At 47.9% G+C, this 16191-nt stretch overlaps 1 protein-coding gene across 2 annotated transcripts in view; it reads right to left on the minus strand.

Moving 5' to 3' along the window:
* Nucleotides 1-16191, minus strand: part of LOC110261213 (uncharacterized) — a 171907-nt gene that overhangs the window by 72137 nt on the left and 83579 nt on the right. Inside the window, exons 4-6 of one of the 2 annotated variants that reach the window (XM_084959062.1) lie at nt 9799-9925; nt 7997-9187; nt 6173-6373 (exon numbers count right to left, since the gene is read on the minus strand). In XM_084959062.1, the coding sequence (XP_084815188.1) occupies nt 8932-9187; nt 9799-9925 (383 nt within the window). In that variant the 3' untranslated portion in view covers nt 6173-6373; nt 7997-8931. The remainder of the gene's footprint in view (nt 1-6172; nt 6374-7996; nt 9188-9798; nt 9926-16191) is intronic. The other variant, XM_084959063.1, reaches the window with a different exon arrangement.

Genomic DNA, 16191 nt, shown 5'->3' on the forward strand with positions numbered 1-16191 from the left:
CATATGCCACAGGAGCGGCCCAAGAAATAGCAACAATAACAACAACAACAAAAAAAAAAAAAAAAGAAAGAAAAAAGAAAAAAACAAAACCATCCTGACAAAAATGTATGTATTCTTGACAAATATTAAGTAGAAAAAATATACACATACTCAACCAAAAAAATCCAAACCTCTTAAGAAAGACCCAAAGAAGGCAATTATGACCAAGATATTTGACGGGTGGGATGAAGTTCAAGGTTATTCTCTCACACTTCCTTAGAGGGCAGTAAATCAGGCATAATTTATCTAATTGCTCACACTTTTAATCTCAGTGGAAATGAAACTGCTTAAATTGCAAAGGTGATAAAGCTTTGAAAAACGTAGACAGGTGTGGTTCCTGGCTCCAGAAGGCTCCCCTTCTCCGTGTGCCCGCCCTCCCCCCTCCGCTGAGCCTGTCATTCTCAGCATTACTCACACCTGCAAACGAGGCAGGGCCCCAGGCTGCAGCTCCCCAGTGGAGACAAGGCAAGACTATAAAAAGTACCTCGACCACAAATCAACCATCTTCCAGCTGACGTGGCCTCACACTCCGCTTTCCGGCACTCCGATAATCGGGCCTCTGATTGACCTGCTTCCTGCCAGGACCTGGCTCCCGTACTTCACCCCCCCCTTTGGTGTGGCATTTAAGCAAAGGTTTTCCTTTCTCGGCTTGGCTCCAGGCTCTGCCTCTGCCGTTTCCTCTCTGCATAATCCTTCCACACACCTGCAAGCGAGTTATTGCACCCAAGGCCCTTGGAAGCCTGATGATCTGAGAAGGAACAATTGTCACTCATTTTTTTTGATTCATTTGAAAGTCCAAGGGGGATCAGAATAGACTTATTCTGAAGGAGGAAAGCAGCAGGTTTGAGGAGAGAAGGAGAGAAGAAAGAGCGAGAAGGCTCGGCCATCCCACATGCCACCTGGAGATGGAAGATTGGGAGTGATGGGTTCAGGCAAGGAAAGGAAGGAACCCACAAAACAAAGCTCCTTTTTTTTTTTCTTTTTTATGGCTGCACTTGTGGCATATGGAAGTTTCCAGGCCAGGGGTCAAATCGGAGCTGCAGCTGCAGGCCTACGCCACATCCATGGCAACAGCAGTCATGTCTGCCACCTATACCACACCTTGCAGCAACGCCGGATCCTTAACCCACTGAGCGAGGCCAGGGATCCAACCCACAACCTCACAGAGACAATGTTGGGTCCTTAACCCACTGAGCCACAACAGGAACTCCACAAAGCTGTTTCTTTACATTGAAATTTTTCTGCCACCCGGATCTTTGGATAGTTCTAACACAATACACTCCTTCTTACAGTGTGTAGACCCCTCTGCTTGGACAGTCTGTCCCCACCTGTCCTCCCTACTCATTCTATAAAGTCACCTCACAGGTTCCCTGCTTGGGGAGGCTCCCCTGGACCCTGAGACAAAGACCCCTATTGTAAATTCTCACCCCACCCTTTCATTTCCTTAGTGCCTCCCATCTAACCATGACGACTAAATTGAATCTGCCATCTTTGTGTGTGTGAGTGTGTGTGTGTGTTTGCCATTTCTTAGGCCGCTCCCGCAGCATATGGAGGTTCCCAGGCTAGGGGTCTAATCGGAGCTATAGCCACTGGCCTACACCAGAGCCACAGCCACACCAGATCCAAGCCGCGTCTTTGACTTACACCACAGCTCATGGCAATACCAGATCCTTAATACACCGATCGAGGCCAAGAGTTGAACCCGCAACCTCATGGTTCCTAGTCAGATTTGTTAACCCCTGGGCCACGACGGAACTCCGAATCTGCCATCTTTGTTTACACTTTTCTCCACTAGACTGCAAGGCCCTCGAGGGCAGGGATCACATCCAGCTTGACTTTCTGCCCCTCGAGGGCAGGGATCACATCTAGCTTGACTTTCTGCCCAGCTGTGCCTGACTGTCCCTAGACCCTCCATGTAGGTGAGCCAAGGTATCACAGGTTCATTCCTGGAAAGTGGACTCTGAGTTGGAGTTTAGGGCACAGGATGTGTCTGAGGGGGTGCCCTAGGGGACCAGCACTGGTGGGGGAGAGGGAGGGGGCAGAAGATGCAGAGGAAGGACTGGAGCCAAATGCAGACCAACAATAGCTTCCGCTGAGGCCAGGAGGCACCCTGAAATTAGAATGGCCTCCAAAGTCAGAGTCCACGGAGATGACAGATATTTATAATCAGGCATTGTCATTCACTGATGGGATGGGGTGTCACTTCAGGAAGGGCTGTGCTTGGGCAAGGTGACTCGGCCGCAGAGCCCTCACTGAAGAGGCTGACATTTAAAGGTCGTCTGCTGTCTGTGGTGGAGATGAGTTAGAAATTAAAAGACTTTCCATGATGATTTCATTGTTGGCCATGGTGACTGTGCCAACAGTGGAAGCCTTTAAATGCAGATTTTATTCACTTCTCCATCCATCCGCCCCTCCATCTAACCACGGATCTCACAAATATTTGTTGTGGTGCCTAGGTCCCAGGCCCCCTCCCATAGTAGAAAGAGCCTGCTCATCACACCTTCATTAGAAGTTTCTCCGGAGTTCCCGTCGTGGCGCAGTGGTTAACGAATCCGACTAGGAACCATGAGGTTGCGGGTTCGATCCCTGCCCTTGCTCAGTGGGTTAACGATCCGGCGTTGCCGTGAGCTGTGGTGTAGATTGCAGACGCGGCTCGGATCCCGCGTTGCTGTGGCTCTGGCGTAGGCCGGTGGCTACAGCTCCGATTCGACCCCTAGCCTGGGAACCTCCATATGCCGCGGGAGCGGCCCAAGAAATAGCAACAACAACAACAACAACAACAAAAAAGACAAAAGACAAAAAAAAAAAAAAAATTAAAAAAAAAAAAAAAAAAAAAAAAAAAAAAAAAAAAGAAGTTTCTCCAATATTGGGGAAAGTATGTGGGGGGAAGGAGGGGCCAGAACAGTGAAGGAAGGGAATAGAAGAGCCACCAAAACCAATAGCCATGGCACAAGTGGAGAATCGGAACACGTAACTAATGCATATCAACTATAGCGTGGCACTCGCCATACACACTTTCATCTCCCTGGTGAGCGACAAATCGTACGGCCATATGTCATGGAAAAGAAAACCGGGTTTCAGAGAGTTGATGGAACTGGCTTAGAATCATGCAGCCCCAAGGAGTGCCACATACAAACCCAGCTCTGCCTGAATGTAGGCCTTTTGCTCAAGCTTTTGTCTGAAGACCTTGGCTCAGCCTTTGTTGGGGAGCCACCAGCCTGGACACAGAGGACTGCAGCTTGCAAGTGGGCCTTGTCACGGCCAAGGAGATGCCACTAGAGACCAAGTCCGAGCTGCCATGGTCCTCTGTCTGCTTCCCCTGTGGTGAACACCAACCTGCTCACCTTACCTGTCCTGACCCCTGACTGCTCTCTGCAGGATGAGTCAGCTCAGCTGTTCTGACCTTGGGCTGTTCTCCGACTCTAATTAACCTGGCCACAGCCACAGCAGTTCACCACAAGGGCCCATAACCCTTTCTCTGATGCCCTGCCTACTTTTAGGTGAATGATCTCATGGAGTATAACCGGTATAGGTGTTCTTGCTTCTATGAAAATTCCCAAACCTCTCATTGTCTGTGTCCTCCCGTGAAAACATGAACTTGAGCTATGCCCTGCTAATTGGAGAACTCCTTCTGGGCAGGATGACAGTCCTGGTCCACTTTCCTTCCCCAGTCTCCAGTGCCTTACCCAGCTGGAGAAAACGCTCAGGGTGGAAAAGTAAAACCCATCCACACACACACAATGAGTGAGGCTAGCGCCATTCAAAACCAGAAGGACACTAACAGAAATTACTAATGTGTCCCACTGTATCAGAAAGATCCAGCTTCTGAACATCTTTTATTCACCCAACAAATACTGGTTGAACGCGTGCTAAATGTCAGGCATTGTGCTCGGTGCCAGAAAGACACCGGGGAAAAAGAAGATACAGTTCCTAACTTCAGGGCACTTACAGACTAGTAAGAGAAACCAACACTAAGCAAATCATTGATCAAGTAACAGTCATTGAGACCAGCAGTACAGAGAAGCAGCCTGGCGCTGTGCAAATGAGCATAAATGGGGGGTAGCTGGTCCCAGGGGTGGCAGATTTTCCTATGGAAGGCTGGAACGTAAAAGGTGGATGAGAAGTAGCTGAAGAGGAAAGAAGCACCACAATAGCAGGAAGGGTCTAGGGGATCTAGGTGTACCTGGAAGGCTAGGGCAGAGAAAGGGGGGAGGGGCAAAGGGGTGATGCTGACTGGGAGGGTGAAGCCAGGTCAAGCAGGGCACTATGAGCTGTGGCATAAGTTTTTTTTTTTTCTTTTTCTTTTTTATTACTCAAATGAATTTATCACATCTGTAGTTGTATAATGATCATAACAATCAGATTTCACAGGATTTCCATCCCACTGGCATAAGTTTTGCATGTGTTTTTTGGTTTGTTTGTTTTTGCTGCACCCACAGCATGTGGAAGTTCCTGGGCCAGGGATCAAACCTGTGCCACAAAGCAACTCAAGTCACTGCAGTGACAACACTGGATCCTTAACCTACTACGCCACAAGAGAACTCCTTGCCTTTTTTTTTTTTTTTTTTTTTTTTTTGGTCTTTTTGCCTTTTCTTGAGCCGTTACTGCGGCATATGGAGGTTCCCAGGCTAGGGGTCGAATCAGAGCTGTAGCCACCGGCCTACGCCAGAGCCACAGCAACGTGGAATCTGAGCCCCATCCGCGACCTACACCACAACTCATGGCAACACTGGATCCTTAACCCACTGAGCAAGGCCAGGGACTGAACCCGCAACCTCATGGTTCCTAGTCGGATTCGTTAACCACTGAGCCACGATGGGAACTCTACATGTTTTTTAATAAAAGAAATGGGACATCAATCATATAAATATGCAGAGGAGTAAAATGCAATTAGATTTGTGAGGTTTTTGGCCACCCCGAAAAACCTCATGTGGAGCTTCCCAGCCAGGGATCAGATCCAAGCCACAGCAGTGAACTAAGCCGCAGCAACACTGGGTCCACTCTATAGAGCCTGAGATCAAACCGTGCCAAGCCAGGGATCAAGCCAGGCATCAAACCTGTACCCCCAGCACTCCCAAGCCACTGCCGATCCTATTGCACCGCAATTTTTTGTTTTTAAACAATCTTTCTGGCTGCTATATGGAAAATAGATTGGACAATGCAAGAAGAGACATGGGGCTTTTGCTGCAGTCCAGGCAAGAGGCTCTGGTGTCTGGTGTCAGGAGGCAGGGTGCTGGCAGAGACCTGCAGAGGATGGATTTGGATTGGCAGAGCTTGATGACCGTCCAATCATGCAGTGGACTGGGGGGCGGGACAGGGGTGTGTTACGAAAAGGAGAGGAGGTGTCAGTGACCCCTCCCAGCTTTCCTCCTTGAGGGGCTAGGTGGTGGGCCACGTCATCCTCTGGATAGGAAACCACAGAGGAGGAATGAGTTTAGGAGACAGCAGATGAATTCATTTTAAACATATCGAGTTGGTGAAGCCACGCAGATATCCAGAGGGTGATGACACGTCAGTGGTTGGATAACAGGGGTCTGACTTCAGAAGCCAGATCTGAAATGGAGATATGGGGATGACCACTCCCATACGCATAGGTGTCCTTCAAAGCCACAGGAGTGGCTGAGATCTTGCAGGGAGACACCGGAAAAGGAAAGTTAAAACTGACAGGAGCCAGAGTCTGGAATCGGGGTCTTTCTGACACCTTCACCATCAACAAGAAAGGCACAGGGAGGGCCCAGGGATCCTCACGTGTGCCTAGCACAGACTCTTCCGTGTAGGGATTGAGCTAACAAGATCAACAAGGGATGAAGGTCAGCCAAGCAATTTGGCGAGGCAGCCTCGGGGGAGACCAGAAGTGCATGTTTACACCTGAGAACCATGAAATAAGGCAGTTCCCCAGAGGGGCACTATTGAAACTCTAAATGTCTCTCGGGTAAAAGTCTCCAGGTCCACCTCCCTCCCACCTTCCTCCTAGACACTTCTGCAGCATCAAAATGCTGGTCTCCTAAAGGGTCGATTCCCAAAGCTGGGGAAAGCCGCTTTCTCAGACATTAAAGGGAATCTGGCCCCCAAGTGCCCATGCTCTCCTGGAAGAGCTAACCCAGGCACTCTAGTTGGTTAAACATGAACTTACCCGCCATCAGCACATCAGCTCACAGTCCCCAAACTGAATTATGTCAGCTCTGTGACTTTATTAAGAGTTATTTGTCAATTTAACAGCACAAAACCAAGGAGGAGCCAGATTCTTGACTGAGGCGGACAGGTTTATGAAGACTATGACTCAGATGTCTCTTCCCTGAAAGCTCCCTAATAAAATGCCATCGTCAACTGAAACCTGTAAATGTCATAGGAAGATTAGCTTGTACCTTAGAAGTGGCAGCTTCCAGAAAAAAACTGCAAGATTCTTGATACACACACATACGTACATCTGCATACATATGCATGCACACATCTGTATCTGTCTCTCTATCCATGCAGATGTACAGATGTGTTATACAAATACTTTCTGGAAATGAGAAAAGCATTAGTGGAGTAAAGTCCTAGATTCTAGGTCTGCCCCATCACTAACCCTCCTTTGCACAACTTACCACAATGTGTGTTTGTGTGTATCAAGACTCTTTCAAGAATCACGCACATCCAAAGCAGCAAAGTTTCTGGTAAATGATCTTTCTTCCCCACAAGGAAAAAACACTTGGCTCGGTTCCTGGTACATTTATTGAAGAGGAACAAGGCTTTCTGAAGAAGGTGGCTTCTGAGCCAGGCCTAGAAGGTGGCCTGGGGTTCTAGGAGCCACGGAGTTGGCAGGGATGGTGTTCTGGGTGGGGGAGGGACCAGTCTGAGCAGAGATGGGAAAGGCTAGCAAGGACTTTGGGAAACACCAGCTTTCACTAGAGCACTGGGTACACCTGGAAAGGCAGTGAAGGTAAAAAAAGAGACAAGCAGGTTTGGGGCCTGGTGCTCTCATGGACGGTCTCGAATTTGGGGTGAAACGATTTGGATTTCATATGCCGGAAAGGGGGCGTGGGACACACTTAAAAGGGTTTCAACAGGAAAGTGACATGGCTTCCAGGAGACTGATGTGCTCACAGGCTGGTGAGAAATTGGACACGGAAAATTCAGGAAGGTGTAGCACCAGGCCGGGCCAGAAGTTAAAACAGTGAGATCATAAAGATCTATTAACAAGGAAAGGTGCTTGTAATAATTGCTAAGGTTAAGTCAGTGGCAAGTTGACATTGTTGATGTTGCCGAATTGTTGGTACATATAGTATGTGCATATCTACAGAGGAAAAGTCTGAGCACAAAACACATCCAAATACAAACATGGGTTATTTCTGGTTGGGGGGATTATGGACCACTTTTATTTTGACTCTGTATTTTCTATCTCCAACAACAGACATTTCCTTGTGCAAAAAACAGGAGGGGAGAAGAGAGAGACAGAATCTGAGTCTATCAACCAGAAAGTCCATCAAAGTCTTCTCCTCGACAATAGAACCCCCTACCCTGGAGCTGGATTGGGCCTCTCCCCTCATTTAATGACCCAGAGTAGAGGTCACGGTGACCTAAACCAGGGAGGAAGCCACTGGAACAGAAAGGACACGATATTTTCCTTCCGAGGTTTCTGAGCACAGTCAATCCTGGCACCTGAGAGCCATACAACCTGGTTTAGGTGAAGGATGCCAACCGTTGTGAACCTGGGCTGAAAACCAGATGCCACTCACAGGCTGAGAACACCCGATTGCTGAGAGAGTTTGGGAATCATTAAGGCCACCCGAACCACGAATAGGAGTGAAAAACAGGACTGTGAAAGTGATAGGACCCAACAGCATCTTATAAACTCCAGGGCACCTTCTGGCGCTCGTTAACCCAGGCTGTTCCAGAGTCACCACACACACCCCCCAACTCCACCCTCCTCGCTGAACTGAACTCATCCACTGCAAATAAGATAGTGAGCTCTTACCGTGTGCAGGCACTGTTCTCTGTGTGGGAAGTCCAGCGGTGATCAAAGCAGATTCGGTGGGTCAGACCTGTTGCACTTCCTTTCCTTGAAGACACCCGCCATGCTTTTTCCTCCTGCCCTTCCCTCTGGCTTCTTGAATGCAAGCTTCGCGATAGCTGGGATTTGTATCAGTTGTTTTCTCTGCTGTGGGCCTGGGATCTAGAACACCTGCTTGGCCCATAGGAAGGGCTCCACAAATAACTGTCGAACCAATGGCTTTCACATGGACTGTGCCCTCCACGGGGATCATGCTTCTGCTACCATCTTGTCTAGCTTACTAGCTTACTGAATCCCTTTTGCCCAGCTCCAACATCACTCTGTCGGAGATGCGTTCTAGAATTCACCAGATTCTTCTGTTAATTATTCTCCTGGTATCCTGTGCTGCTTCTCAGCACTTACCATCACTCTAATTACATCATTACTTAATCTGTCTCTCCTGTTAGTGTAGAAACTCCATTGGCCTGGGCTTGTCTTTACCACTGTATCCCCAGTTCCTAGCACAGAACCTGGTTCCTAGTCATTCAGCAGTTGTCAAGGAACTGACTGAAGGAATGCACACAATTTGATGACCACTTAATCCCAGCTGGAAACAGGGTACTCATCATTCCTGTAGCTATTAAGGAAACTCATGGACAGCTGTGGGCAGAGTGGATCACAGCAACCAGGCTAAGCCCCAGGGCATTTTTTGGTTTGGGCCACCTGGTCCTATTTCTATGAGTAAATTCAGGAAACTGGGGAATACACTGCCATCACCGATTCACTCAACAAACTTTTAGGGGTCATTAGGTGAGGTACAAAGATGACTAAAGCCATCTCTGCTTTCGAGGGGCTTATAGTTGAGAGGGAGGGGATATCAGAACTAACGAGATAAGGGCACTGATATGTTGAAAGAAGTATTAGTGTGCTAGGGTTATCATAACAAGGTCCCACAAACTGAATGGCTTAGGACTATATGGTCTCACAGTTCTGGAGGCTAGAAGTCCAAGATCAAGGTGGCAGCAGGGCCATGCTCCTTCCAGGGGCATCAGGGAAAGTTCCAATCCAGGCCTCTCTGCTGGTGCTGGTAGTTCCTTGGCTTGTGGCAGCTTGACTTTTGTCTTCATGTTGGTGTTCTCACTGTGCACGTCTCTGTGTCCAAATTCTTCCCTTTTCCTAAGGACACCGGTCGTATTGGATTAGGGCCCCCACTAAGGACCTTGTTTTATCTTGATTTCCTCTATAAAGACCCTATCTCCAAATAAAGTTACAGCCTCGGGTACTGAGGATTAGGAACCCAACATACCTTTTGGGGAACACAATTCAGCCCAGGACACAGGCACTCAGAGAGGGCTGCACAGGCTTCAGTGGGGCAGCATGAGCAAACGACCCACTCCAGTGGGGCTGGGGGTGGGGGGTGAGGATGAGGAAAGGGTGCAGGAAAAGCTTCTCAGAGCACATACACCTCTGACTGCATCTTGAAGAACGGATGAGTATTTTCCAAGCCATAGAGGGTGGAGGTGGGGTGGGGAATATAGTGCAGAGAGGGTGGAATAACATGGGCAGGAACAGATAATAAAAGACTTGGTGTAACCAAATGGTTGGTCCTGAGTGTCCCCCAAGTCCTCCAGCTTTCTAGAATCATCCTTTGGCTCACTATTCCCCTGGGAAACGCCAAACTAGCCACACCAGGAACAGTGGGAAACCTGATATCACTGAGAATTCAGTGTGATTCTGGTGGAGGAGAGACTCTGCTGGGCCACCTGGCACCTCAGCCTGCAGCTCACCTGTGATAGGGGCCTCGCCACTGCCCTCGGCCTCTGCTGCTGATGTCTGTCCTCTGTGCCCCCTCCATCCTTTCTGGGCACCAGCTCTTCTTCCATGACGGCGGGCGTGGCAAGCTTACGCTGTGTGCTTGGGAGAGCGAAGGACACAGCCCAGAATAGGAAACAGCTTATTTTGAAACACTAGCCGGGATGGCCCTAACTTTCCTTGGCCACCTCCACGAGGGGAAAGTTCTTACCAGCCAACTCTATCTTCTTAGGCCCCTGTACCCCTCCTTCTCAGTCTCACTAGTTAGAATCTTTTTTTTTTTTTTTTTTTTTTGTCTTTTTGCCATTTCTTGGGCCACTCCTGAGGCATATGGAGGTTCCCAGGCTAGGGGTCTAATCGGAGCTACAGCTGCCAGCCTGCGCCAGAGCAACAGCAATGCAGGATCTGAGCCGCGTCTGCAACCTACACCACAGCTCACGGCAATGCCGGATCCTTAACCCACTGAGCAAGGGCAGGGATCGAACCCGCAACCTCATGGTTCCTAGTCGGACTCGTTAACCACTAAGCCACGACGGGAACTCCACTAGTTAGAATCTTTTAAAAAAGACCTGTGTTCAAGATGAAGAACACCTAAAATCACTTAAGTTAGGCTCCATGGAAGGGGGATAGATCTCAAAGCTCCCAGGTCCTTCTAGAGTGCTTACAGCACTGGGAAGGCTGAGCTGTGTCCACACCTGGCTCACATCTCCCTTCCCTCATTGTCCTGGCAGCTGAGGGATGCTCCGTTCCTGTTACCTTATTATGCAGAGCAAGTCCTCTGGCATTTGTCTGTCTCTCTGACTTGCTCTCCACTTACCCAGGCCTAGGCACCTTAGGCCAGCTATTTTCAAAACAATAAATCAGGGAGTTCCTGTTGTGGCTTAGGGGAAATAAATCCAACTAGCATCTGTGAGAAGGCAGGTTCGATCCCTGGTCTCGCTCAGTGGGTTAAGGATCCAGTGTTGCCATGAGCTGGGATGTAGGTCAGAGACGCAGCTCGGATCCCGAGTTACTGTGGCTGTGGTGTGGGCCGGCAGCTGTAGCTCCGATTTGACTCCTAGCCTGGGAACCTCCATATGCTGCGGGAGCAGCCCTAGAAAAGGCAAAAGACAAAAAAAAACCAATAAACCAACAAATGAGGTCAAGCATGATGTGCTCCTACTCAGCAGAATCCTTTTCCTCTAAAATGCATTGTCTCTCCCAATAGAGGAAAAGCTATTGCAATTCCCACCTTTTTACATACCGTATTTCAGTGATTTTAGGACTCAAATATTTTCCACATCTTAACCTGTCTGAAATCAGATATATCTTATCATCAATGGGGTATCACCGTTTATTTGACGATGGTTTTTTTTTTTTCCAGTACTTCAAAAAATAATGCACCGTACAGGTATTAGGGGGCTTGATTTGATGAAATAAGTGCAGCAATAATCTTTTTTACTCCTATTGCCACAAGGGCTGGTTTTGCCAAGAAGTTTGGACTTTATGCTCTAGGGAGCCATCCATGGGTTATAAGTGAGGTAGAAAGATTGCAATGCTAGATTTCCAGAACTTTTTCTCACGCCCGGGGGAGGAAGGCAAGACGGCTCTTCCATGGAACAGGAAAAACCAGGCCTGCCTGGGGTGAGGTGATACAAACTTGATTCCTTGGGGGCATGGATGATTTTGGTGCTCTGTGTTTAGGCCCATGTGTCACCGTGGTCCAGGGGATATTTTCAGGGAAGGGTGACCGGCTCTCTCCTAAGAGACCCAAGGAGCCCAGCTTCACTGCCTGATGAATCCTCCACCTGCAAGGCCTGCACTCTCGCCAGGCCAGGACTTGGCTCATTGGCCCTCTCCCGCCCGGCCCTTCCTCCCGCTCTCGGCATTCACCAGGCACACACGAGACATCGATGTGTAAGCCGCAGGTCGCCCATTCATTAAGTTCCAAAAAGAAAGAAAGATGGCAGGTGGCACTCTGCTAGGACGATCAGATCATTCCCTCCCTGAAGACAAATTACTGGAAAAGCCAAGCTGTCATGAGAAAGCCAACTGATTCACTTAGAATGAGAAAATCAACTTTCAAGAGTACTGGAAGATCACACTGGCCGGAGCGCCTTGTTCTTTCTCTGTTGAAAAATGAACACAGAAGCAGCCAAATTATCCAGCAGAGACTGAGTGAGCAAGGAATCAGGGCAGGGGTGGTGGTTAAGCATTAGCCACATCTCTCAGCTGAATTGCTTTCAGCGCTCTGCCCTGCTAGAGGGGTTTCTGTGCCCAGGGCACCTCGATACTCAGATCTGCTGGCTAAGCTTGCTTCTTGCCTGCATGCTGTGTGGATGGACATCGCTAGCATCTGCCCCTGAGACTTGTCATTTTCACCTTCCAAGTCTGGCCAGCGCCCACCTCTGACCACGTGGCCCTCCGACCCCTAAAGTAACTGGGGCTTTGCTTACTCTTTTCTGGTCACAGTCAAGCCCAGCCTCATCTGTCCAAGAACACATGCAAATACAATCTCTTGGATTTATCCCACAAATGGCTTATCTCAACTTCCGTGTGTGTATTTCAGTGTTTAACCTTTCACAAATTTTATTTACAAGCTCTTCAGACTCCTGGCTGTCCTTCCTGAGGACAAGCACCAGGAGGAAATGCCTTTCTTTTTAATAAGGTCATTAATTCTCTCTTTTCATCCTAGGCATGAAAACCCTCCTTCCTCCTAGGTTGGAGTAGCCCATACGGCTTGAGAAAGAAGCTGGATTTCCTACGTAAGAGAGAGGAAGAAAAATGCTTCTAGCCCAGGGAAATCTCATCAGTAGCCTTAGATCAGGATCTGCATTGCAGGGGGTTATCATATCAGAGAGTTAAGGACACAGCCCCTAAAGCCCCACAGAGCTGGCTTCCAATCCCAGCTTTGCCTTAGAGACAGCACTCAGAATCTCTGAGCCTTGTCTTTAAAATGGAATAATAGGAGTTCCCAGTGTGGCACAGTGGGTTAAGGATCAGGCATTGCTGCAGCTGTGGTGTAGGTCACAGCTACAGCTCGGATTTGATCCCTGCCCTGCAAATTTGTATATGCCATAAGGGCAGCCAAAAAAGAAAAAATAATAATAATAAATAAAATAAAATGGGTCAATAATACCTAAACCCCCAGAAGGATGAAGTAAAACAAAAATTCAATGCTTGGCACCCAGCAAGCCTTGTTCCTTCTGCTTTGCCTCCTCTTTTTTTTTCTCATTGTTGTAAATTGTCCTGTAAAAGCCTTAGACCTCCCCAAAAAAGCTTCTCCTCTCCACCTTACCGGCCCCCACCCACCAGGCAATTCAAAGCAGTGAGAGAAGGCTGGCAGTTAAATTTCTTTTGTTTTCTTCTCTTTTTTTTTGTCATTTCTAGGGCCTCACCCTCGGCCTATGGAGGTTCCCAGGCTAGAGGTCTAATCTCGGAGCTGCAGCCGCCAGCCCACGCCACAGCCACAGTAACACGGGATCCGAGCCGTGTCTGCGACCTACACCACATCTCATGGCAACGCCGGATCCTTAACCCACTGAGCAAGGCCAGGGATCGAACCCTCAACCTCATGGTTCCTAGTTGGATTCGTTAACCACTGAGCCACAATAGGAACTCCAAATTTCTTCTCTAAGTGTCATGTACACATACTGATATTCACATCTATGTATTTACTTCTAAGATTTAAAATAATGAGATAAGGAAGCGGGAAAATGGAGAGTATAGAGGAAAGACGATTAGCCTTGACTTAATCCTTGTTGGAGCTGCACAAGGAGTTCAAGGGAGGTCATAACACCATTCTCTGTACTTTCATCTATATTTCAAATTTTCCAAGTTAAAACATATTTTTAAAAGAAAAAAAAATCACATTGATACATTTATATTTGCCAGACACTGGATGAAGAGAGAAGGTTTAATAGAAGAATAAGGAGATCTTGTTTTTGGCTCCGTGGTAACACATTAGTATCCATGAGACACAGGTTCAATCAGTGGGTTAAGGATCCAGCATTGCCTTGACCTGTGGTGTAGGCTGCAGATGTGGCTTGGATCCCACGTTGCTGTGGTTGTGGCGAAGGCCAGCAGCTGCAGCTCTGGCTCGACTCCTAGCCTGGGAACTACCATATGCCACGGGTGTGGCCCTAAAAAGACAAAAAGAAGAAGTTCAGGTGCTTTCCCTAAGGAATTCACAGGCTGGTGAAAGAGACAGGAGTGCTAGTGGTCCTTGCAAGCAGAATAAAGGGGAAACAGCACAAGTGGGGGCTGTGTGGGGCACCAGGGGGAGAGGCAGGGTGGCTTCGCAGCATCTGCTCTTCCTCTAGACGACCTGGCGGGCTTGCACCAATGCATGTGAGAGGCAGCCAGTGTAAGGGCATACCTGAATGGACATCATTCCTATCAGGAACCAGTTCATACATCACCTCCTCTGAGAGCCACTTCATCTTCCTCCCTTCCAAGCTGTGTTAGGAACCTTCCTCTGAGCATGTCTACCTTAGCCTTTACGTCCTGAATAGAATGGTTACATTTGCGGAGGGGGGGGGGGTGAATGAGGACTCATCCCTGAAAACCATGTATAGTACAAAGCTCCCATAATTCAGGACCAACCCTGACAGAATGGCACCTAAGTCCATCTACCAGCAATGTTGGCGCCCCCATGTGGCAAAGGTGTGAACATTTTCTGCAAATAACAGATGAACCTGCCTTCAACGTGAGCCAACTTATGAGTTCAGAAGCTTCTCATTTCCTCCATATTTGCACATGGATGAGACTTCATTACTATAGTTCTACCACACTCCTTCAAATCTTCAGCTTAATTTAAAATTGTGCTAAACCTGAGTCCTGAATCATAATTATCTATTTCTGCTCCAACAGAGTCCTCTTTCTCACCTCTTTTTTTCCTCAGCTGAGGAGGAAGAGAGCAAGGAAGGAGGGGAAAGAAGGGAGGGAGGGTAAGATTTGACAGAAAGACTGTCTCCTCTTCCTCCTCTCCCTTCCCCACCACCCAACGCAAAGTTCTGTCATAAGAGAATTTGACATTAGAAATCATCTTTTCTGTGCGGAGCAGGAATTGACACATAAAGGATGTTAAACCTGCTGCTGTCTAGCTTCCCCATCTTGGGCTTGTCATTCCTCCTTTAAAACCTTCATTTCTCATGCAGGAGGAGCAGTATGGACCGGACCTCCCAAGGGTCATAGAAGGGTCATATTAGATAATGCAGGAGAAAGCCCTTTGAACCCTGTAAAGCCGTGGACTCACGCTAGGGGTGTTGTGCCCGGCTGACACAGGGCTTCCACAGCCTGGTACTTCCATGTGACTCACCAGCCTCTTATATGAGCCCATCTCACTAGGAGGTCCTGAGGGGCTGAGCTAATGTTTGCAAACGCCTTTAAAGAGGAGAAGGGCTTTAAAACTGCTGGATCACTTCCGGTTAGATGACCTCTTTACAAGAGGACAAAGAAGAGCAACTATGGACTTTTCCTTTCAATTTTATTTCAAAAAGAGAGACGAGCTTCTCCATCATTCATGGACATCACAGTGTTTGATTAGCTGAGCGAGGGCAGAGAATTGAGGGGGGAACTGGGTTATTTAAAATACTATTATTGTTGTTGTTTAATGGGAAAAGCAATGTGAGCTTATTCTTTAAGTGTAAATGATACAGAAGTATAGAAAATAAAAGGGAAAAGCCCAACTTCTCTAAATACCACCTCCACCCCTTCCCAGAGGTAGTCACTGCTCAGACAAATGTAAGAGCTTTCTCTGTATATGGTCCTGCAGTTTTCTTTTCTCACTTAACCATAAACAGGAGGGTTTTTTGTTTTTTTAACAAGAACGGAAATTTCAGAAGAAATTTAGAAGGCAATATAAATGTTTTTACCAAGGAGACTGCTCATTCAAAATCTGTTCCTTAAGCCAAAATCCTGCCGTGGAATGTTATCGCAGCACCCGAGGGAAAGCATACACTGTGCTCAGTTTTATCACGTTTGTCTTCCCAAACTAGAATGTGAGCTTCTCAAGGCTGTGTTCCCAGGTCCTAGCACAATGCCTGGCACAAAACAATGTTTGATGAGTGAATAAATGAATGAGCCTGTGATCCCACAGAATTAATCTCCACTGGGTCCCTCTGTGCTTCACAGCATCTTGCTTTCCCAGCACTTTCACACATTGGGTCATTTTGGCCTCACAACAGCCCTCTAATTTACATTCCATTCTGTATTTCTTATTTTACAGATGAGAAAACTCGGTCCTAGTAAAATCACTGAGCTGGGCCTAGAACCCTGGTGTTTTTGTTGCATACACGCTTTGTATTCACCAAGGCCTGCCTCTGTTGTGTACTGGTCAGAGGATAACAATCCGTTTAATGTCTCTACAGCTGAAACTCACTTTGCAG

This window comes from Sus scrofa, chromosome 6, assembly GCF_054392235.1.
Source record: "Sus scrofa isolate SSC_HxYL_T2T_F1_AM1 chromosome 6, Sscrofa_HxYL_maternal_Yorkshire_Landrace_v2.0, whole genome shotgun sequence".
Lineage (NCBI taxonomy): Eukaryota > Metazoa > Chordata > Mammalia > Artiodactyla > Suidae > Sus > Sus scrofa.